Source organism: Musa acuminata, chromosome BXJ3-6, assembly GCF_036884655.1.
Source record: "Musa acuminata AAA Group cultivar baxijiao chromosome BXJ3-6, Cavendish_Baxijiao_AAA, whole genome shotgun sequence".
Lineage (NCBI taxonomy): Eukaryota > Viridiplantae > Streptophyta > Magnoliopsida > Zingiberales > Musaceae > Musa > Musa acuminata.
The window spans coordinates 18731841-18756053 of record NC_088354.1 but is presented as its reverse complement, the minus strand read 5'-3'; the positions used below and the strand labels follow the sequence as shown (position 1 = coordinate 18756053).

At 42.9% G+C, this 24213-nt stretch overlaps 1 protein-coding gene across 1 annotated transcript; it reads right to left on the bottom strand.

The window, feature by feature from the left end:
* Positions 1–5678: 5678 nt before the first annotated feature.
* Positions 5679–23938, bottom strand: LOC135641398 (uncharacterized). The gene is made up of 2 exons (XM_065156755.1): positions 23654–23938; positions 5679–6269 (listed from the first exon to the last, which is right to left on the bottom strand). The coding sequence occupies exons 1-2, from the start codon at positions 23936–23938 to the stop codon at positions 5679–5681; spliced, it is 876 nt and encodes a 291-aa protein (XP_065012827.1).
* Positions 23939–24213: the final 275 nt, after the last annotated feature.

Genomic DNA, 24213 nt, shown 5'->3' with positions numbered 1-24213 from the left:
CCTCGGGCGAAGTTAAGTAACCTTTGTCTTCTCAACTCTTAAGAGAATAGGCGAAACCGAGTACCCCAATTCTCTTATCTATCTAGTAGAGGAGCTCTACATAAGTTCAAAGACCCTTCGAAGATAATAGAAGACAATAGTTGTCAAATCCTCACTAATGGTGATCAGTGCTACTGAGAGTAGATTGTCCACTTCATTTCCCAACGAAATGCCAATCGAAAGCGGAAGTGATGCAAATTTACTTGGAAGTGACAACTAAGTGAAAGAAGAGTCAATGGGCAAATTTTGTTGAGGAAGGACCCAAAACATTAGAAGTTTGCCAAGCGATGCTCGTTAGAGCTCCAACAAGCATCCACCCAATTCAAGTAGCATAAGGCATTTGAGAGACTAGCACATAGTAAGAATGGTCTTTTCCTTCACCAGGAGGATCCGCAGGAACCAATAAGGATCAACACAACTCAGCCAACCCCACACTAGAGTTAGAGTCATTGGCGAGTTGAAGCAGCATGGCGGATCAAAAGGTTCAACTACTCAAAAACAGCAGCTGGGAGCCAAGAGGCGCATTACAGCTAGAGCAGAAGATTGAAGACTCAGCAAAGGCAAGGAGTTGCAGTGTTCATAAAGGCTTCGATGAGGACGTCGAAGGAATAAGTGGGGGAGAATGTTACGGACAAACTTCGAAACAGGATGTTTGATGTAATGCTTATGTATGTCCGTGTCTTTTGGTATATTCATGCTTTGCACAGCATATAGAGGGATGATCGAAGGCTTAATAGTCCCATTTTAGTTGGGTTTGGTGGCCACTTTAGGCTTGTAAATAAAGGTTGCATCATGTGGACACTTGTGAGAGATTTTCAGTCTATATTGGACCATTTTGACCCTTTATTATGCAACTGTTCAGAGCTTGTAAAGTCTATTTGTAATTTGCATTGTCTATGAAGTGTTTTCTGGAATGTTTACTTGTGGATCCCGAGTGAGGCGTTCTCTCTAACCCATTTTCTCTTTCGTAGGTCCTAAGGGACCATGGGAGGCTTCGGGGAAGCTGACCTTTGCGGACGGACACGCAAGGGTGCCGCACGACTTAGGCAAAACCAGCTAAGTCCGTGACATGCAGGCCCAGCCACTCACTCGATGGTCATCCCGGAATTGCCCGGGGCCGCTCCCTAGGGTGAGGGCTCGGGGAGTTTGTAGGGAAAGGGGTCGACCAGGTCGTCTGGTAGTGGCCCTTATAAGAGGATGCCGATGCGCCCCTTGCCAATACGGGAACTATGTAGCATCCACTCCTGGGCCGGTGGTGAGCAATACCAGGCCCTGAATATGGCCGATCTTTTGGCTAGGGAGCCGGGGGTCCCATACTCCACTCAATGGCCGACCCTCAAGGCCGATAGACGCATTTGGGGTGACGGGCCAATGGCCCAGGAGTTCCTCCGAGGGGCGCTGCACCCGACTATAGCCAAGGACCTCTATAGCTCCACCTCTGAAGTGCTAGTAGAATGGACGACCAAGTCGCTCATCTGGGTAAGTGGTGGCTTCTCTTCCCTACTCCATCCCCTCTTTGTCTGAGTGCTGACACTGACCTTCGTGCAAAGCCAACACTACGGTATTGCACTGATCGACCAGGTCCTCGATGTCGGGCGAGTGATCGGGCACCAATCGGAGACCTATGCTGCCCTCCGGCTGGAGAACCTGGAGCTGAGAGCTGGGGGGGCCAAAGGTTGTTGCTGCGACGGAAGAGCGCGCCTCGGCATTGGGTGAGGAGGTGGCTCGTTTGAAGACTAAGCTGGAAGAAAGTCAATCGCACATCCGATCGCTGGATGAGGAGCTATTAACCCTCTCCCATGACGTTGAGACCGCCAGGTCCACGGCTTGGGCCTCCGAGGAGGTCCTGAAGGAGGAGCGACTGGCGTTGCCTAAGAAGGTCGAGGAGGCGATCACCGAATACAAGGCGTCCGCCGGGTTCGAGTGTGGCTTGGTGAGGTCGGGCCGGGCCACGTACGAGTACGGGTACCAGGTGGCCTATGCTCGCTTCTGAGCGAAGTACCCAAACCTGGAGCTGGAGTCATACCCATTTGCCGACAACCCAGTGGATCAGGATGTCGACATGTCGGCGAACGTCCCCTTCGACAATAGGCCTGAGACTCCCCCCCCAAGCTAGGGGTTGCACCCCCTTTCCTTTTTCATTTTGCTCTGGTTGGGTTTGGAACTGTGCCGCCCAACCTCCATGTGTACTCCCTCTTTCATCAAGAAGCACGTTTATTTTAAAATTCTAACTTATTTCTTCCCCAACTATGGGTGGGCGAACCTTGTATATCTTCTCTGCATCCCGACCAACCCCGTTCATGGGTAGAATTTCTTCAGGTTTTTCGCGTTCCACATTTATGGCAGGGACTTCCCTCCATAGTCTCGAGTTAGTAGGTCCCCTCTCGGACCACGTCGTAGACTCGATAGGGCCCTTCCCAGTTGGGCGTGAGCTTTCCCCCCGCTCGGGTATGGTCGCTCACTTCTACTCTTCGGAGGACGAGGTCCTTGACCTTGATCGGCCACAGACGGACTTGACGATTGTATATCTGAGATGTCGCCTTCTTGTATACCAAGGTGCGTAGATATGTCTTGGCTCTCCTTTCCTCAAGGAGATCCAAGTTTGCTTGGAGTCCCTTCTCGAAGTCCCCTTGATGGTAATTGGAGGTGCGCAGGGTCGGGAACACCATCTCGGGTGGAAGGACCGCCTCGGTCCTGAATGTCGGGCTGAAGGGGGACTCCCCTGAGGTGGTTTTGGGAGTTGTCTGCATTGCTCATAGGATGCTGGGAAGCTCGTCCACCCAGGCGCCATGTGAGCCTGAGATTCTCCTATTGAGGCCTTCTAGAATCGCCCGATTCATCACCTCAGTTTGGCCGTTGGTTTGGGGGTGCACGACCGAGCTGAACTTCATCTGGATCCTGTATGACTGACAATAGGCCTTAAATTTGGCGTTGTTGAATTGAGCTCCATTTTCGGCGATGATAGCCTTTGGGATCCTGAACCGGGTGATGATGTTCTTCCATGTGAAGCTCTGGACTTGCTTCTCGGTAATGGAGGCCAAGGGTTCTGCTTCAACCCACTTTGTGAAGTACTCGACCCCGACTACGAGAAAATGCCGCTGGCCAGATGCTGGAGGAAAATTCCAAGGAGGTCGAGCCCCCATTGGGCAAAGGGCCAGGCCACGTCTATTGGAGTAAGGGGGACCGCTGGCCGGTGTGATAGTCGGGCGTGCCTTTGGCATTGTGGGCACTGCTACATGTATGATATAGCATCCAGGCGCATAGTTGGCCAATAGTACCCTTACCGGAGAGTCTTGAAGGCTAAGGTTTGTCCTCCATTGTGCTCCCCACAAATCCCCTCATAGAGCTCGGTGAGGACCGTCTCGGCCTCTAATGACGCGAGGCAGCACAAGAGGGGTTGAGAGAAGGCCCTTCGGTATAGCTTCCCTCCGATGACGCAGTACCAGGTTTGGGTTCGCCTCAACCAGCTTGCAGCCGCTGGGTCATCGGGCTCCTTCCCGTCCGCTTTGTAGTGGAGGATCTCCTCCATCCAACTCGGTGATGAGCTCATTTCGGTGACCTTGTGAGTCATCATCGTCGATGCTGTTACGGACTTGGTCGCTAGGGCCGATGCCGGGCTGCGGGAGGAGGGTGATCTGGCTAGCTCATCAGCCCGCATGTTCTATGCCTGAGGTATCCTAGTGAGTGAGAGATGGTTGAAGCAGTGGGCGAGTCACTTCGCCTCCATCAAGTATGACGCCATCGTTAGATCCCGGGCTTTGTAGTTCCCATTGACGTGTCTCGTCACCAGTTGGGAGTCGCTAAAGACTTCAAGGTCGTCCACATGCATCTCCAGGGCGAGGCGTAGGCCGTGGAGTAGCATCTCGTATTCGGCCTCGTTGTTAGTGGCTTGGAATTATAATTGGACTGACCTCTCGTAGGTCTCTCTTGACGGGCTTTTGAGGACAAGCCTGACCCCGACTACTCCGGCAGTGGACGAGCCATCCACATACAGGGTCCAAGTGTCTTGGTTGTTCCCTTACCCCATAGCATAGTCTTCAGGAATTAGCTTGGAAATAAAGTCAGCCAATACCCGAGCTTTGATGGTCGTCTTGGGGGAGTACTGAATGTTGAATTTGCTGAGCTTGACTGACCACTATAGCATATGACTGGATGCATTGAAGTTGGAAAGGATCTGTCATAGCAACTGGTCGGTGGTCACTTTGATTATGTGGGCTTGGAAGTAGGGCTGCAACTTTCAAGCTGTCTTCATTAGAGTGAGAGTTAGCTTCTCGATTGGGGAGTACCATGCCTCGGGGCCAATGAGGATATGGCTAACATAGTACACGGGTTGCTACGTCGGTGGTATCTCCCAAACTAACACCGAGCTGACTGCTTGAGCCGAGGCCGCCAAGTAGAGGCTGAGAGTTTCGCCCGGCTCGGGCGAAGCGAGTCGGGGCAAGCAGGCGAGGTGTGCCTTCAATTTTTCGAAGGCTTCCTCCCACTCCGAGGTCCATGTATAGTTGTTAGCCTGTCGCAGAACTCGGAAAAGGGGGAGGCACTTATCGCCTGGTCGCGACACGAACCTGCTGAGTGCTGCCAACTTCCTAGTAAGTCGCTGCACCTCCTTGACCGAGTAGGGAGAGTGCATCTAGGTTATGGCCCACACCTTTTATGGGTTGGCATCTATCCCTCTCTAGTGAATGACAAAGCCGAGGAACCTCCCTGAGCTGACCACGAAGACGCACTTCATGGGATTCAAACGCATGTTGAACCGCCTGAGCATTTGGAATGTTTCCACCAGGTCAATCAAGTGTGCGCTTGCGACCTTACTCTTTATGATCATGTCATCCACGTACACTTCCATATTCCTACTGAGCTGGTGCTTGAAGAGTTTGTCGACCATCCTTTGGTAAGTTGCCCTAGCGTTTTTCAGACCGAAGGGCATTACTTTGTAACAGTACGCCCCACTGTTGGTGACAAAGGCAATGTTCTCTTGATCCTGAGCCGCCATCCAGATTTGGTTATAGCCCGAGAATGCGTCCATGAACGTGAGGAGTTCATGGCCTGTGGTGGCGTCGACTAATTGGTCTATCCTGGGGAGCAGATAGCAGTCCTTGGGGCATGCTCGGTTGAGATTGGTGTAATCAACACACATCCTCCAGCTTTCATTAGGTTTCTTAACGAGGACTACATTTGACAGCCATCGAGGGTATTGAACCTCAGTGATGAATCCGACCCCTTTAACACGGTTGACTTCATCACCGATTGCCTTCTGTTAGTCGGGGGCGAACTTCCTTGGTCTTTGTCTCACCGGCCGAGCCTCGAGGTCGATATTGAGCCGGTGTTGGGCCACTTCCGGATCAATCTTGGGCATCTCGTTAGGGGACTAGGCAAACATGTCGGCGTTTCGCCTCAGAAATCAATGAGGTGGAGCTGATCTGCTACGGGGAGGGTGGTCTCGACCTTGATGGTCTGATCGGGTCGGCTCCTTTTTAGGGGCACCTTGATGAGTCACTTGGGAGGCTCAAGCAGCGTTGGTGCCATAGGTCCTTCATGGGGGTCGGGGGTTTGAGTCGGTCACGATTTCCTCGGGAGAGTAACCGTGGTGAGATAGCATCGCCTTGACTCCCCCGGGTTGCTCCAGGCCTCCCCGATTCCTACCGAGGTCGGAAACTTGATGGCCTTGTGGTAGTGGAAACCACTGCCTTTAACTTGTTGAGCGTCGGTCTGCCAAGGATGATGTTATAGGTCGAGGGCAGATCGACTACCATGAAGGTGGTCAATACTATCTTCGCTCTCGGGTCTTCCCCCATGGTGATAAGGATGATCGTGGTCCTGAGCGAGGAGATGGAATCCCTCGTGAATCCTGTGAGCACTGACGCCATGGGGGTGAGGTCTCTCTCGGTCAAGCCGAGCTTCTTGAAGGCGTCGAAGTAAAGGACGTCGGCGGAACTCCCGGTGTCAACCATCACCTTTTTGACTCGGGCGTTGGTGACCTGGACCGAGATCACCAGAGCGTCGTCGTGATGAGAGCGCTCGACTTCTCCAGCCCCGAAGGTGATTTCAGGCTCATGTTTAGGCCGGGGTCGCTTCTCAATCGTGCTGCGGGCGTAAGCCTTCCTCGACGCAGAGCTGTTGCCACTGGCTGCTGGCCCCCCGGAGATAATGTCGATTTGTCTTTCAACGGGCCCCCTGGGGCATGGAGTCACTTCCCGGGGTTCCTTGAGGTAGTGACTGAGATGGCCTCTCTGGATTAGCCCCTCTATTTGATTCTAGAGGTCATGGCAGTCCTCCGTGTCATGGCCGTAGTCCCGGTCGAACCTGCAATATTTAGACCGGTCTTTGTGAGGGGCCTTCATGGGACGAGGTTGTCGCAGAAGACCCTTTTCCCTAATTTGGAGAAAGATCTCGGTGCGAGACGTATTCAGGGGGAGAGGCAGGGGCCTTGGGAGCAGTAGCTCTTGTCGATCGGGCCTCCGATGGGGCTACATCAAGGCTGCTGAGGTCGTTCCCCGAGACTATTCTGCCCTTGGCCTCTTGCCATCCATGCGCTTCCTTGCCACCAATGCTTCGGCGGTGACATACTGGTTGGCGCGCTGGAGCATTTCGGAGATGTTGAATCTCGGATTTTGATGATGAAATCAATTGATGGGTTAATTGATATAATCCATATTATTGAGTTAAGTGTGCAGGATTAACTACGATAACCAGAAAACACAAAGCAAGAATACCGGAGTCAAGATCGATGGACGTTTAAGAGTCCGAAGAATCGTCAGAGATGCTGCCGGAACCAACCGAGAAGAAATCGGGAACCTATCAAAATTTTTGGAAGTTCGCCGAATAGATCGTCGGAGGTTCACGGAGATCACCGAGAAGGCTCGGCTACTCGTTAAAGTCATCACAAGATCGGGAGCTTGATGGGAGTCCGTCGGAAGAAGCTCGTCGGAAAGCTCGCCGAAACAAGACTCGACGTTCGCGGTTGAAAGCTTGCTTAGGATGTGTTTTTGTTATGTAGTTCACTTGTAATTAGGATTAGGATTAAGAGATAATCCTATATCCTGGTTAGGGGCCAACTAGGCCCAAAGTCAAATATGGTTTGGGCTTAAATTAAGCCAAACCAGTGAAATCGGAGAGCCAGGCGGTGGCACCGCCCAGCACCCGAGAGCTGGGCGGTGACACCTCCTTGGCTGGGCGGTTGCACCGTCCAGCACCCGAGCGCTGGGCGGTGGCACCGCCTGGCTGGGCGGTGGCACCTCCAGCATTCGGGAACCTAAAGAGAATTCAAATTTTGGAGCCCAAATTTGAATCCTCTTGAGGCCTATAAATACCCCTCAAATCTCAGTTGAGGTTACAACTTTTGAGAAGCATTTTGATTGAGAGAAAAGTCTTAGAAAGTCTTAGCAAGTCTTAGCAAGTCTTGTTTTCAATTTGCTAGAGAGTTCTCCTCCTTTATTCTTATTGAAAATTTGTAAGAGGTTGAACTGCTTGTAAAAGGTTGTAAGAGGGGTGTTTACCCTTCCATTTCAAGAGATTTGCTAGTGGAAGGTGTTAGGATCGGAGCGGCACTAAGAGGGGGGGGGTGAATTAGTGCAGCGGATTAAAACTTCGATTTTAATCAAAATCTTTCGTACGTTAAGAACGAAACTTGAGAAATTTAACTTGAAGGCGTATTCTTGAAGTTGCGCAGCAAGAGTAATAAGAAACTAAAGCAGTAAGAAGATTTGCAGTAATGTAAATGACAATAATAAAGAGCAAACCAGAGATTACGCCGATTTTTAGAGTGGTTCGGTCAAATGACCTACTCCACTTGCGAGGCCCCTCTTCGATGAGGCTCCCACCTTCCACTAGCAAGTCTCTTGAAATGGAAGGGTAAACACCCCTCTTACAACCTTTTACAAGCAGCTCAACCTCTTACAAATTTTCAATAAGAAAGAAGGAGGAGAACTCTCTAGCAAATTGAAAACAAGACTTGCTAAGACTTTCTAAGACTTTTCTCTCAATCAAAATGCTTCTCAAAAGTTGTAACCTCAGCTGAGATTAGAGGGGTATTTATAGGCCTCAAGAGGATTCAAATTTTGGGCTCCAAAATTTGAATTTTCTTAGGGTTTCCGGTGCTGGAGGTGCCACCGCCCAACCAGGCGGTGCCACCGCCCAGCGCTCGGGTGCTGGGCGGTGCCACCGCCCAGCCAGGAGGTGTCACCGCCCAGCACTCGGGTGCTGGGCGGTGCCACCGCCTACAGTGTTTTCAGCCCAACTACAGTGTTTTCAGCCACTAGTTGGGCTTCAATCTTGGCTCTTTAGTTCGCTGGTTTAGCTTAATTTTTAGCCTAAACCAACTCTGACTTTGGGCCCAGTTGGCCCCTAACCAGGATATAGGATTATCTCTTAATCCTAATCCTAATTACAAGTGGACTACATAACCAAAACACATCCTAAGCAAATTTTCAACCGCGAACGTCGAGTCTTGTTCCGGCGAGCTTTCCGACGAACTTCTTCCGACGGACTCCCTGCAAGCTCCCAATCTTTGTGATGACTTTAACGAGTAGCCGAGCCTTCTCGGTGATCTCCGCGAGCCTCCGACGATTTCTTCGGCGAACTTCCAACACGTTCCCGATTTCTTCTCGGATGGTTCCGGCAGCATCTCCGATGATTCTTCGGTCTCTTAAACGTCCATCGAGCTCGACTCCGGTATCCTTGCTTTATGTTTTCTGGTTATCGTAGTTAATCCTGCACACTTAACTCAATAATATGGATTAGATCAATTAACCCACCAATTGATTATATCATCAAAATCCGAGATTCAACAATCTCCCCCTTTTTGATGATGACAATCAATTGATGACGGAGTTAAACATAACTCCCCCTATCTATATGCCATATTATGATAAGATAAAAAACACTTGAATTCCATCCCATTGGATTCAAGCATAACCCGATAAGTTCTAACCGTAGAACTTATCGTTATTCTCATTAAGCATAATGTAAATGCGAAACTTTGATGAAAATCTTTTTCAAGTCGAAAGATAAGAGACAAATTTTACTATGACAAGAGATAAAGATTTTCAACTTGAATTGCATGATTATACATTTTAGACATGCATTCAATATGATCAATCAATCTTACGATATTTTCAAGGATTTTGCAAGGCATATAAGATAATCATCGATCGATCACTTTTCTCAAGGATTTTGCAATTCATATTTTGTCATGCTATTAAGAATGATATAAGTCATCACTTTTCTCCCCCTTTGTCATCAACAAAAAGGAAAATGAGACTTGAAGCACATATTTTGTCATACAACGATTTTATCATTGAAAATTAAGTATGCAAAAATATTTACGCAGAGTTCATTTTAGAGGAAAATTCAGCATGCATTCATATTATCTAATCTCTTCTTTCTATGAATAATAGAAATTGTAGATGTATAAGAGAGAGATTGGGATAAAAAATTCAAGTAGTAATTTCACGAAGTCAAGATCATAATTCGAATACAAACTCATTCAAATCGTCAAATTCATGAAAATCTCAACATTACTTTTTAATCATCACATAAGGCATTTAAATAATTTTTGAAACATAGGAGAATGATGAATTTAAGCATACAATGTTTCAATCAAATTCAAGTCATGAATGCCAAAAGATATTATTTGTGATTCCAATTTTGCAAGATCAAGATTATGATTTAGATAAAACTTATTTAAATCAAATCGCTAACTTGAAATTCATAATCAAGTCATCAAAGTCGATTTCGAGATTTCACAACATGTCATATGGAATTTGAAGGAGAATGAGAAATGGAAAGAAGATGAAAAACTTTACGGAAAATCCAATCAAACAAGTTTATTGTTTAGGGACAATTTAACATACCTAATTCCCTTCTAATGAATTCAAATTGGTCTTCATTCAAGGCTTTTGTGAATATATCTGCTAATTGATGCTTTGTGTCAATGAATTCTAGAACAACATTATTGTTAAGGACATGATCGCGTATGAAATGATGCCTAACATCGATGTGCTTAGTTCTAGAATGCTGAATTGGATTTTTAGTAAGGCATATGGCACTAGTATTATCGCATTTTATGGGAATATTTTCAAGGTGAATTCCATAGTCTTCTAATGTATTTTTCATCCAAATTACTTGTGCACAACATGCACTTGCAGCAATGTATTCGGCTTCCGCCGTAGATAGTGCAACTGAATTTTGTTTCTTGGAAGTCCAAGAAACAAGTGCATGTCCTAAAAATTGGCATGTTCCGGATGTACTTTTTCTATCTATCCTGCATCCGCCAAAATCGGCATCTGCATAAGCTATTAGATCAAAATTTTCAGATTTTGGATACCACAATCCTAAATTTGGAGTTCCTTTAAGATACCTAAATATTCTTTTAACACACTTAAGATGAGATAATTTAGGATTAGATTGAAACCTAGCGCAAAGTCCTACACTAAACATAATATCCGGTCTAGTCGCAGTGAGGTAGAGTAGACTACCTATCATTCCCCTATATGTTTTTTGATCGAAACTTTCACCATTTTCATCCATATCTAACTTAGTCGCAGTACTCATAGGGGTGTTTATTGCTTTTGAATTATCCATGTTAAATCGTTTTAACAATTCTAATGTATATTTGGATTGGTTAAGAAATATACCATCACTAAGTTGTTTGATTTGTAATCCCAAAAAGAAAGTTAATTCACCCATTAAACTCATTTCAAATTCAAGACTCATACATTTGGCAAATGATTCACATAGTGATTCATCCGAAGAGCCAAACACAATATCGTCAACATAAATTTGCACAATAAGAAAATTATTTTCAAAATGTTTAATAAATAATGTAGTATCAACCTTGCCTTTGGTAAAATTATTTAAAATAAGAAAGGAACTAAGCCTTTCATACCAAGCTCTAGGAGCTTGTTTTAAGCCATAGAGAGCTTTAGTCAATTTGAATACATGATTAGGAAGAAGAGAATTTTCAAATCCGGGAGGTTGTTCGACAAATACTTCTTCGGAAATAAAACCATTCAAGAAAGCACTTTTAACATCCATTTGAAATAGTTTAAAATTATTACTACTAGCATAGGCAAGGAGCATCCTTATGGCTTCTAATCGAGCCACGGGAGCGAAGGTTTCTTCGTAATCGATACCTTCTTCTTGGTTGAAACCTTTGGCCACTAATCTAGCCTTGTTTCTAACCACGATACCATTTTCGTCTTGCTTGTTTCTAAAGACCCACTTAGTACCTATGACTAAGTGGTCACTTGGTCTAGGAACAAGCTTCCATACCTCATTCCTCTCAAATTGGTTCAATTCTTCTTGCATTGCAATGATCCAAAAATCATCTTTTAAGGCTTCGTCAATGCATTTAGGTTCAATTTGAGAAAGGAAAGCGGCGTTAGCACAGAAATTTTTGAAAGAAGAACGAGTTTGAACCCCTTTTGATGTATCTCCTATAATTTGCTCTTTTGGATGAGCATCTACATACTTCCATTCTTTTGGTAAAGAAATTTCGGAAGAAGATGCATTCAAATGGCTATTTTGAGGAGAGGGTTCATTTAAATTCAAATTATCAAAACCAAGATCATCATCAAAATCATTTTTCTTTAAATCGGAAATTTCATTAAAAACTACATGAATAGATTCTTCAATTACTAAAGTTCTTTTATTAAAAACCCGAAAAGCTTTAGAAACGGAAGAGTAACCAAGAAAGATGCCTTCATCGGATTTAGCATCAAATTTTCCTAAAGCATCCCTTTCATTTAAAATAAAGCATTTACAACCAAAAACTTTAAAATAGGAGATGTTTGGTTTTTTGTTATTCCATAATTCATAGGGAGTTTTGGATAAGGATGGTCTTATTAGGACTCTATTCATGATGTAGCAAGCCGTATTTACGGCTTCGGCCCAAAAGTACTTAGGTAAACTATGTTCATTCAACATAGTTCTTGCCATTTCTTGTAGGTTTCTATTTTTCCTTTCAACTACTCCATTTTGTTGAGGATTTCTTGGAGTTGAGAAGTTGTGATTGTACCCATTACTTTCGCAAAAATTTTGAAAGTCACGGTTTTGGAATTCACCACCGTGATCACTCCGAATTGATGAAATCATGAAGCCTTTTTCGTTTTGAGTGAGTTTACAAAATTTAGAGAAACACTTGAAGCAATCACTTTTGTGAGCTAAGAAATAGGTCCAAGTGTATCTAGAGTAGTCATCCACAATCACAAAAACATATTTGCTTCCACCTAGACTTGTTGTATCAATTGGTCCAAATAGGTCCAAATGGATCAATTGTAATGGTCTAGTAGTGCTAATTTGATTTTTTGGTTTAAAGCTTGTTTTTATTTGTTTGCCTAGTTGACATGCATCGCATACTTTGTCCTTAATAAACTTTATATTTGGAATTCCTCGTACTAATTCTTGAGATGAGATCTTAGATATTGTTTTCATGCTTGCATGGCCTAATCTCCTATGCCAAAGCCAAGCATCATCATTTACGACGGAGAAGCACATTTCATTACTTAGTTCATCAAGATTGATGGTATAGACATTATTTTGTTTTAAAGCAATCATAGTCATGTTATGATTTGGTTTTTCAATAATGCACATATTTGATTCAAATCTAACGATGTAACCTTTATCGCATAGTTGACTAATACTCAAGAGATTATGTTTCAATCCATCAACTAGTAAGACATCATCAATGGAAAAATTAAATTTGTTACCAATAGTTCCCTTGCCAATGATTTTGCCCTTGTTGTTGTCTCCGAAGGTAACGTACCCTTCTTCTTTGCTAGTGAGCATAGAGAAATGAGATGGATCTCCAGTCATATGTCTTGAGCATCCACTATCGAGATACCATCTCTTGCTCCTAGCTTGTGGGTTTGTCTACAAAAGAGGATGATTTTTAGGTACCCATTTGATTTTGGGTGCCTCAAAAATTGACCCACTAACTTTGTTATTTATGATTGAATTCTTTATAGTTTCTTTAGGAACCCATATTAATTTTTGTGAACTAATTTTCCTAAATGGGCATTTGTAGGCAATATGTCCGGATTTGCAACAAAAGTTGCATTTCATATAAGAGGAAACATGTAATGTAGGTCCTTTTATGAAAGTGGTAGGATTTTGATGTAATCCTTTTACAAATCCAATTCCATTTCTATTTGCGATGTGACCCTTGTGTGCAAGGATCATATCTAATCCTTTGCTACCAACCTTAAACTTGTTTAAGGTTTCCTTAAGAAGCAAATTTTCATTTTTTATTGCTTCTAAGTGCTCACACTTAGAGCATGGAGGAGTTTGAAGACTATCAAACTTATCTTGTAGCAAAGCATGCTCTTTCTTTAAGATACTTAACTTCTTGCTAACAGTTCTACATTCATCAAATAATTCATGAAAAGCGATAGATAGTTCTTCAAAAGATAAATCTTCATTAAATAAATCACATACCTCTTCTCCTAACGCCATTAGTGCGTAATGAGCAACTTGCTCGGTGTTGGACTCCTCTTCTTCGGATGCGCTTGAATCATCCCACGTTGCCTTGAACGCATTCTTCTTTGATGTTCTCTTTTTGGCTTGAGGACAATCGTTCTTATAGTGTCCCGGTTTTTTACATTCATAGCAAATCACTTGGTCCTTCTTTTGTTCAAATTTATTTTTTGTATTATTTTTAAATCTGTTCTTTCTTAAATATTTTTTAAATTTTTGAGTCAAAAGTGCAATGTCATTGTCACTGTCCTCATCACTTGATGTTCCTTTCAAGTGGTCTTCTTGTGATTTGAGTGCCATATCCTTCCTGTTCTTTGGAAGGGGGTTCTCGAGCTCGTCATGAGCTTGACATGTCATTTCGTAGGTCATTAGAGACCCAATGAGTTCTTCAAGAGGGAATGCTTTAAGATCTTTGGCCTCTTGAATGGCCGTAACTTTTGGATCCCAACTTTTAGGGAGGGATCTTAAGATTTTAGTTACTAGTTCAAAGTTAGTAAAATCTTTACCAAGAGCTTTGAGTCCATTGATGACATCCGTAAACCGGGTGTACATGTCTCCGATGGACTCACTTGGTTTCATTCGGAAAAGTTCGTAAGAGTGCACAAGGATGTTGATTTTGGACTCTTTCACTCGGCTAGTGCCTTCATGAGTGACCTCAAGAGTTCTCCAAATATCAAAAGCCGAATCACACATTGAAACACGATTAAATTCGTTTTTGTCTAGTGCACAAAACAAGGCATTCATAGCCTTTGCATTTAAAGCAAAAACCTTCTTCTCCGATTCATCCCATTCACTCATCGGAAGAGAAGATTTTTGAAATCCATTCTCGACAATAGACCAAAGCTCAAAGTCCATAGAAATGAGGAAGATTCTCATGCGAGTCTTCCAATATGTGTAATCCGACTCATTAAACAAAGGTGGTCGTGCAATAGAATGGCCCTCTTGCATGCCGGAGTAAGCCATCTCTCTTGGGTATTAAACCAAATATGAGAGATACCCTCGCTCTGATACCACTTGTTAGGATCGGAGCGGCACTAAGAGGGGGGGGGTGAATTAGTGCAGCGGATTAAAACTTCGATTTTAATCAAAATCTTTCGTACGTTAAGAACGAAACTTGAGAAATTTAACTTGAAGGCGTATTCTTGAAGTTGCGCAGCAAGAGTAATAAGAAACTAAAGCAGTAAGAAGATTTGCAGTAATGTAAATGACAATAATAAAGAGCAAACCAGAGATTACGCCGATTTTTAGAGTGGTTCGGTCAAATGACCTACTCCACTTGCGAGGCCCCTCTTCGATGAGGCTCCCACCTTCCACTAGCAAGTCTCTTGAAATGGAAGGGTAAACACCCCTCTTACAACCTTTTACAAGCAGCTCAACCTCTTACAAATTTTCAATAAGAAAGAAGGAGGAGAACTCTCTAGCAAATTGAAAACAAGACTTGCTAAGACTTTCTAAGACTTTTCTCTCAATCAAAATGCTTCTCAAAAGTTGTAACCTCAGCTGAGATTAGAGGGGTATTTATAGGCCTCAAGAGGATTCAAATTTTGGGCTCCAAAATTTGAATTTTCTTAGGGTTTCCGGTGCTGGAGGTGCCACCGCCCAACCAGGCGGTGCCACCGCCCAGCGCTCGGGTGCTGGGCGGTGCCACCGCCCAGCCAGGAGGTGTCACCGCCCAGCACTCGGGTGCTGGGCGGTGCCACCGCCTACAGTGTTTTCAGCCCAACTACAATGTTTTCAGCCACTAGTTGGGCTTCAATCTTGGCTCTTTAGTTCGCTGGTTTAGCTTAATTTTTAGCCTAAACCAACTCTGACTTTGGGCCCAGTTGGCCCCTAACCAGGATATAGGATTATCTCTTAATCCTAATCCTAATTACAAGTGGACTACATAACCAAAACACATCCTAAGCAAATTTTCAACCGCGAACGTCGAGTCTTGTTCCGGCGAGCTTTCCGACGAACTTCTTCCGACGGACTCCCTGCAAGCTCCCAATCTTTGTGATGACTTTAACGAGTAGCCGAGCCTTCTCGGTGATCTCCGCGAGCCTCCGACGATTTCTTCGGCGAACTTCCAACACGTTCCCGATTTCTTCTCGGATGGTTCCGGCAGCATCTCCGATGATTCTTCGGTCTCTTAAACGTCCATCGAGCTCGACTCCGGTATCCTTGCTTTATGTTTTCTGGTTATCGTAGTTAATCCTGCACACTTAACTCAATAATATGGATTAGATCAATTAACCCACCAATTGATTATATCATCAAAATCCGAGATTCAACAGAAGGTGGGAGCCTCATCGAAGAGGGGCATCGCAAGTGGAGTAGGTCATTTGACCGAACCACTCTAAAAATCGGCGTAATCTCTGGTTTGCATTTTATTATTGTCATTTACATTACTGCAAATCTTCTTACTGCTTTAGTTCCTTATTACCCTTGCTGCGCAACTTTAAGAATACGCTTTCAAGTTAAACTTTTCAAGTTCCGTTCTTATCGTACGAAAGGTTTTGTTAAAATCGAAGTTTTAATCCGCTGCACTAATTCACCCCCCCCCTCTTAGTGCCGCTCCGATCCTAACAAGTAGTATCAGAGCAAGGTTATCTCTCATATTTGGTTTAATACCCAAGAGAGATGGCTTACTCCGGCATGCAAGAGGGCCACTCTATTGCACGACCACCTTTGTTTAATGGGTCGGATTACACATATTGGAAGACTCGCATGAGGATCTTCCTCATTTCTATGGACTTTGAGCTTTGGTCTATTGTTGAGAATGGATTTCAAAAATCTTCTCTTCCGATGAGCGAATGGAATGAATTGGAGAAGAAGGTTTTTGCTTTAAATGCAAAGGCTATGAATGCCTTGTTTTGTGCATTAGACAAAAACGAATTTAATCATGTTTCAATGTGTGATTCGGCTTTTGATATTTGGAGAACTCTTGAGGTCACTCATGAAGGCACTAGCCGAGTGAAAGAGTCCAAAATCAACATCCTTGTGCACTCTTACGAACTTTTCCGAATGAAACCAAGTGAGTCCATCGGAGACATGTACACCCGGTTTACGGATGTCATCAATGGACTCAAAGCTCTTGGTAAAGATTTTACTAACTTTGAACTAGTAACTAAAATCTTAAGATCCCTCCCTAAAAGTTGGGATCCAAAAGTTACGGCCATTCAAGAGGCCAAAGACCTTAAAGCATTCCCTCTTGAAGAACTCATTGGGTCTCTAATGACCTACGAAATGACATGTCAAGCTCATGACGAGCTCGAGAACCCCCTTCCAAAGAATAGGAAGGATATGACACTCAAATCACAAGAAGACCACTTGAAAGGAACATCAAGTGATGAGGACAGTGACAATGACATTGCACTTTTGACTCAAAAATTTAAAAAATATTTAAGAAAGAAAAAACTTAAAAATAATATAAAAAATAAATTTGAACAAAAGAAGGACCAAGTGATTTGCTATGAATGCAAAAAACCGGGACACTACAAGAACGATTGTCCTCAAGCCAAAAAGAGGACATCAAAGAAGAAGGCGCTCAAGGCAACATGGGATGATTCAAGCGCGTCCGAAGAAGAGGAGTCCAACACCGAGCAAGTTGCTCATTATGCGCTAATGGCTTTAGAAGAAGAGGTATGTGATTTATTTAATGAAGATTTATCTTTTGAAGAACTCTTTATCGTTTTTCATGAATTATTTGATGAATGTAGAACTGTTAGCAAGAAGTTAAGTATCTTAAAGAAAGAGCATGCTTTGCTACAAGATAAGTTTGATAGTCTTCAAACTCCTCCATGCTCTAAGTGTAAGCATTTAGAAGCAATAAAAAATGAAAATTTGCTTCTTAAGGAAACCTTAAACAAGTTTAAGGTTGGTAGCAAAGGATTAGATATGATCCTTGCACACAAGGGTCACATCGCAAATAGAAATGAAATTGGATTTGTAAAAGGATTACATCAAAATCCTACCACTTTCATAAAAGGACCTACATTACATGTTTCCTCTTATATGAAATGCAACTTCTATTGCAAATCCGGACATATTGCCTACAAATGTCCATTTAGGAAAATTAGTTCACAAAAATTAATATGGGTTCCTAAAGGAACTATAAAGGATTCAAAAATAAATAACAAGGTTAGTGGGTCAATTTTTGAGGCACCCAAAATCAAATGGGTACCTAAAAATCATCCTCTTTTGTAGACAAACCCACAAGCTAGGAGCAAGAGATGGTATCTCGATAGTGGATGCTCAAGACATATGACTGGAGATCCATCTCATTTCTCTATGCTCACTAGCAAAGAAGAAGGGTACGTCACCTTCGGAGACAACAACAAAGGCAAAATCATTGGCAAGGGAACTATTGGTAACAAATTTAGTTTTTCCATTGATGATGTTTTACTAGTTGATGGATTAAAACATAATCTCTTGAGTATTAGTCAACTATGCGATAAAGGTTATATCGTTAGATTTGAATCAAATATGTGCATTATTGAAAAACCAAATCATAACATGACTATGATTTCTTTAAAACAAAATAATGTCTATACCATCAATCTTGATGAACTAGGTAATGAAATGTGTTTCTCCGCCGTAAATAATGATGCTTGGCTTTGGCATAGGAGATTAGGTCACGCAAGCATGAAAACAATATCTAAAATCTCATCTCAAGAATTAGTACGAGGGATTCCGAATATGAAGTTTATTAAGGATAAGGTATGCGATGCATGTCAACTAGGCAAACAAATAAAAACAAGCTTTAAACCAAAAAATCAAATTAGCACCACTAGACCATTACAATTGATCCATTTGGACTTATTTGGACCAATTGATACAACAAGTCTAGGTGGAAGCAAATATGCTTTTGTGATTGTGGATGACTACTCTAGATACACTTGGACCTATTTCTTAGCTCACAAAAGTGATTGCTTCAAGTGTTTCTCTAAGTTTTGTAAACTCACTCAAAACGAAAAAGGCTTCATGATTTCATCAGTTCGGAGTGATCACGGTGGTGAATTCCAAAATCGTGACTTTCAAAATTTTTGCGAAGTTAATGGGTACAATCATAACTTCTCAACTCCAAGAAATCCTCAACAAAATGGAGTAGTTGAAAGGAAAAATAGAAACCTACAAGAAATGGCAAGAACTATGTTAAATGAACATAGTTTACCCAAATATTTTTGGGCCGAAGCCGTAAATACGGCTTGTTACATCATGAATAGGGTCCTAATAAGACCATCTCTATCAAAAACTCCCTATGAATTATGGAATAACAAAAAACCAAATATTTCTTATTTTAAAGTTTTTGGTTGTAAATGCTTCATTTTAAATGAAAAGGATGCCCTAGGTAAATTTGATGCTAAATCCGATGAAGGCATTTTTCTTGGTTACTCCTCTGTTTCTAAGGCCTTTCGTGTCTTTAACAAAAGGACCTTAATAATAGAAGAGTCTATTCATGTAGTTTTTAATGAAATTTCTGATTTAAAGAAAAATGATTTTGATGATGATCTTGGTTTTGATAATTTGAATTTAAACGAACCCCCTCCTTAAAATAGCCATTTGAATGCATCTTCTTCCAAAATTTCTTTACCCAAAGAATGGAAGTATGTAGATGCTCATCCAAAGGAGCTAATTATAGGAGATACAACAAAATGGGTTCAAACTCGTTCTTCTTTCAAGAATTTTTGTGCTAACGCCGCTTTCCTTTCTCAAATTGAACCTAAATGCATTGACGAAGCCTTAAAAGATGATTTTTGGGTCATTGCAATGCAAGGAGAATTGAACCAATTTGAGAGGAATAAGGTATGAAAGCTTGTTCCTAGACCAAGTGACCACTTAGTCATAGGTACTAAGTGGGTCTTTAGAAACAAGCAAGACGAAAATGGTATCGTGGTTAGAAACAAGGCTAGATTAGTGGCCAAATGTTTCAACCAAGAAGAAGGTATCGATTACGAAGAAACCTTCGCTCCCGTGGCTCGATTAGAAGCCATAAGGATGCTCCTTGCCTATGCTAGTAGTAATAATTTTAAACTATTTCAAATGGTTGTCAAAAGTGCTTTCTTGAATGATTTTATTTCCGAAGAAGTATATGTTGAACAACCTCCCGGATTTGAAAATTCTCTTCTTCCTAATCATGTATTCAAATTGACTAAAGCTCTCTATGGCTTGAAACAAGCTCCTAAAGCTTGGTATGAAAGGCTTAGTTCCTTTCTTACTTTAAATAATTTTACCAAAGGCAAGGTTGATACTACATTGTTTATTAAACATTTCGAAAATAATTTTTTTATTGTGCAAATTTATGTTGACGATATTATTTTTGGCTCTTCGGATGAATCACTATGTGAATCATTTGCCAAATGTATGAGTCATGAATTTGAAATGAGTTTAATGGGTGAATTGACTTTCTTTTTAGGATTACAAATCAAACAACTTAGTGATGGTATATTTCTTAACCAATCCAAATATACATTAGAATTGTTAAAACGATTTAACATGGATAATTCAAAAGCAATAAACACCCCTATGAGTACTGCGACTAAGTTAGATATGGATGAAAATAGTGAAAATTTCGATCAAAAAACATATAGGGGAATGATAGGTAGTCTACTCTACCTCACCGCGACTAGACCAGATATTATGTTTAGTGTAGGACTTTGCGCTAGGTTTCAATCTAATCCTAAATTATCTCATCTTAAGAGTGTTAAAAGAATATTTAGGTATCTTAAAGGAACTCCAAATTTAGGATTGTGGTATCCAAAATCTGAAAAATTCGATCTAATAGCTTATGCAGATGCCGATTTTGACGGATGCAGGATAGATAGAAAAAGTACATCCGGAACATGCCAATTTTTAGGACATGCACTTGTTTCTTGGACTTCCAAGAAACAAAATTCAGTTGCACTATCTACGGCGGAAGCCGAATACATTGCTGCAAGTGCATGTTGTGCACAAGTCATTTGGATGAAAAATATATTAGAAGACTATGGAATTCACTTTAAAAACATTCCCATCAAATGTGATAATACTAGTGCCATATGTCTTACTAAAAATCCAATTCAGCACTCTAGAACTAAGCACATCGACGTTAGGCATCATTTCATACGCGATCATGTCCTTAACAATAATGTTGTTCTAGAATTCATTGACACAAAGCATCAATTAGCAGATATATTTACAAAAGCTTTGAATGAAGACCAATTTGAATTCATTAGAAGGGAATTAGGTATGTTAAATTATCCCTAAGAATAAACTTGTTTGAATGGATTTTCCGTAAAGTTTTTCATTCTCTCTCTGTTCCTCGGTGACTTGTTAAATTATCTTATCCTATCTTGAGTCAAACACCGCTTCCATCTGATCAAGATTAATGATTTTATGATATTTTGAATCTCAAAATTGATTTTGATGGCTTGATTATGAGTTTCAAGTTGACGAATTGAATTTGAATGGATTTGTATTCGAATTATGATCTTGACTTATTGGAGTTACTACTCAAAATTTTTTTTCTTATCCCAATCTCTTCTTTGTACATCTACAATTTTTGTTATTTATAAAAAGAAGAGATTTGATAATATGGATGAATGCTGAATTTTCCTTTAAGATGAACTCTGCGTAAATATTTTAGCATACTTAATTTTGAATGATAAAATCTTTGTATGATCAATGATAATATAGATGAGTGATGTATGATCAATGATAAAATCTTTGTATGATAAATTAGGTGCTTCAAGTCTCATTCTCTTTTTGTTGATGACAAAGGGGGAGAAAAGTGATGACTTGTATCATTTTAATAGCATGACTTATATGAATTGCAAAAGCTTGTGTGATATGAATGTCTTATATGCCTTGCAAAATCCTTGAGAATATCACAAGATTGATTGATCATATTAAAAGCATGCCTTACATCGATATCATGAAATTCATGTTGAAAATCTTTATCTCCTATCGTAGTAAAAATCGTCCCATATCATTTGACTTATGATTTTCATCGAAGTTTCGCATTTACTATTGCTTAATGAGAATAACGATAAGCTCTACGATTAGAACTTATCGGTTTATGCTTGAATTCAATGGATGAAATTCAAGTGTTTTCATCTTCTCATAATATGGCATATAGATAGGGGGAGTTATGTTTAACTCCGTCATCAATTGATTATCATCATCAAAAAGGGGGAGATTGTTGAATCTCGGATTTTGATGATGAAATCAATTGATGGGTTAATTGATCTAATCCATATTATTGAGTTAAGTGTGCAGGATTAACTACGATAACCAGAAAACACAAAGCAAGAATACCGGAGTCAAGATCGATGGACGTTTAAAAGTCCGAAGAATTGTCGGAGATGCTGCCGGAACCAACCGAGAAGAAATCGGGAACCTATCGAAATTTTTGGAAGTTCGCCGAAGAGATCGTCGGAGGTTCACGGAGATCACCGAGAAGGCTCGGCTACTCGTTAAAGTCATCACAAGATCGAGAGCTTGATGGGAGTCCGTCGGAAGAAGCTCGTCGAAAAGCTCGCCGAAACAAGACTCGACGTTCGCAGTTGAAAGCTTGCTTAGGATGTGTTTTTGTTATGTAGTTCACTTGTAATTAGGATTAGGATTAAGAGATAATCCTATATCCTGGTTAGGGGCCAACTGGGCCCAAAGTCAGATATGGTTTGGGCTTAAATTAAGCCAAACCAGTGAAATCGGAGAGCTAGGCGGTGGCACCGCCTGGCTGGGCGGTGGCACCGCCCAGCACCCGAGAGCTGGGCAGTGACACCTCCTTGGCTGGGCGGTGGCACCGCTTGGCTGGGCGGTGGCACCTCCAGCATTCGGGAACCTAAAGAGAATTCAAATTTTGGAGCCCAAATTTGAATCCTCTTGAGGCCTATAAATACCCCTCAAATCTCAGCTGAGGTTACAACTTTTGAGAAGCATTTTGATTGAGAGAAAAGTCTTAGAAAGTCTTAGCAAGTCTTGTTTTCAATTTGCTAGAGAGTTCTCCTCCTTCTTTCTTATTGAAAATTTGTAAGAGGTTGAACTGCTTGTAAAAGGTTGTAAGAGGGGTGTTTACCCTTCCATTTCAAGAGATTTTCTAGTGGAAGGTGGGAGCCTCATCGAAGAGGGGCATCGCAAGTGGAGTAGGTCATTTGACCGAACCACTCTAAAAATCGGCGTAATCTCTGGTTTGCATTTTATTATTGTCATTTACATTACTGCAAATCTTCTTACTGCTTTAGTTTCTTATTACCCTTGCTGCGCAACTTTAAGAATACGCTTTCAAGTTAAACTTTTCAAGTTCCGTTCTTATCGTACGAAAGGTTTTGTTAAAATCGAAGTTTTAATCCGCTGCACTAATTCACCCCCCCCCCCCCCTCTTAGTGCCGCTCCGATCCTAACAGGAGACAGTCATTGGTGGTTTCTCGATCAGTGACCAAAAAAACCTCGAAGGCTTCAAACCCATCAGGAATGCCTGCATGATTAAAGAGGGGTGAGCATCTAGGAATCCACAAATCTCAGTGGCAAAACGTGTCACGAACTGGGAGAGCAGCTCGTCTTCGCGCTGTGATAGCACGAGCAGGGTGGCCATGGAAGGCCTAGGTCGCACGCTGGCGAGGAAGTTCTGCTCGAATTCCCGAGCGAGCTGATCGAAGGACGAGACCAAGGATTAGTGTAGCAGGTTGAACCATGCTTGTGCCGGTCCCCTTAGGGTGGTCTGGAATGCTCGGCACATCAATGCATCGGAGGTGCCATAGAGGGCCATCTAAGCCCGAAATGCGGAGACATGCTCCGTGGGATCGGAGCCATTGTCGAATGTCTCCAATGCCGACAGCCTGAAGTTGAGGGGTACCGGCTTGTCCTGTACTTCCTGAGTGAAAGGGGACTCGCCCGAGCCACCTTCGCTAGACTCGCCCTACGATTTTTGAAACTCGCACTAGAACTCGTCCAGGCATTGGTTGACCCGGGATAGTTGGGCCCTAAACGAGTCGTCCGTCAAGTCAAATGATATGGTGTTAGGCTCGGAGCAGTGTGGTGTGGTTCAGCAAGGCGCAGGTGTGCTTTGCTCGGGTGGACCTCTTGGGTCCGTCATTTGCTCTCGGACTTCTCCGGTCCCGACCTACTCCTTGTCTGGCCTTTGCCGGGTCGGGTCAGTCGGGGAAACTGCTAGCCGTACGATCTGGGGAATGAGTGGAACAAGCGTCTGCATCATGCCCGCCATGGTTTGCACTTGCTTGGTCAGGCTAAGGAACGCCTTAGGTGTCACATCCGAGGGTCCCGTAGTAAGTCCGGGGGGCAACAACTCTGGGTCATTGAACAAGCGCCAGTAGTAATCTGGCGTCGAGGCCGGGACCCTCCCCTCTCCGGGGGCAGGGAGGGGCTGATCTCCAGGCCCAGCGGAGGGGTGACCGGTCGATGGTTCTCCTTCGGGGAGAGCTCCTGTGAGATGCTCCTGCGACATGGCTCTCCTTCTAGTGCCAAAATGTTAACCGAACAGATATGTCGTGGCTAATGAGTTAGCACGGCTTGGTTCACAGGTCGATGTCGGGAGCCTTCTGTTGGCTGAGCTGGATGTCGCGATCGATCGGGCCCTCGTGACGAGGTACTAGTTGGTGTCAGTCGGCATCTGGGCCGGTTGACGACTCGCCTTATGGACGTCGGTCAGGATCCGAGCGTCGTTTATGATGAGTCACACCTTTCCGTCTCCGGGGTGGTTGACAGCTCGTCCTCGTACAC

What these genes read in the sequence shown, in the direction of transcription:
- LOC135641398 (XM_065156755.1), bottom strand. Translation starts at nt 23,938, where the DNA reads ATGTCGCAGGAGCATCTCACAGGAGCTCTCCCCGAAGGAGAACCATCG. An exon ending in TTCCACTCATTCCCCAGATC is followed by an intron (nt 6,270 to 23,653) that starts GTACGGCTAGCA and finishes GGGCTAATCCAG; the next exon opens with AGAGGCCATCTCAGTCACTA.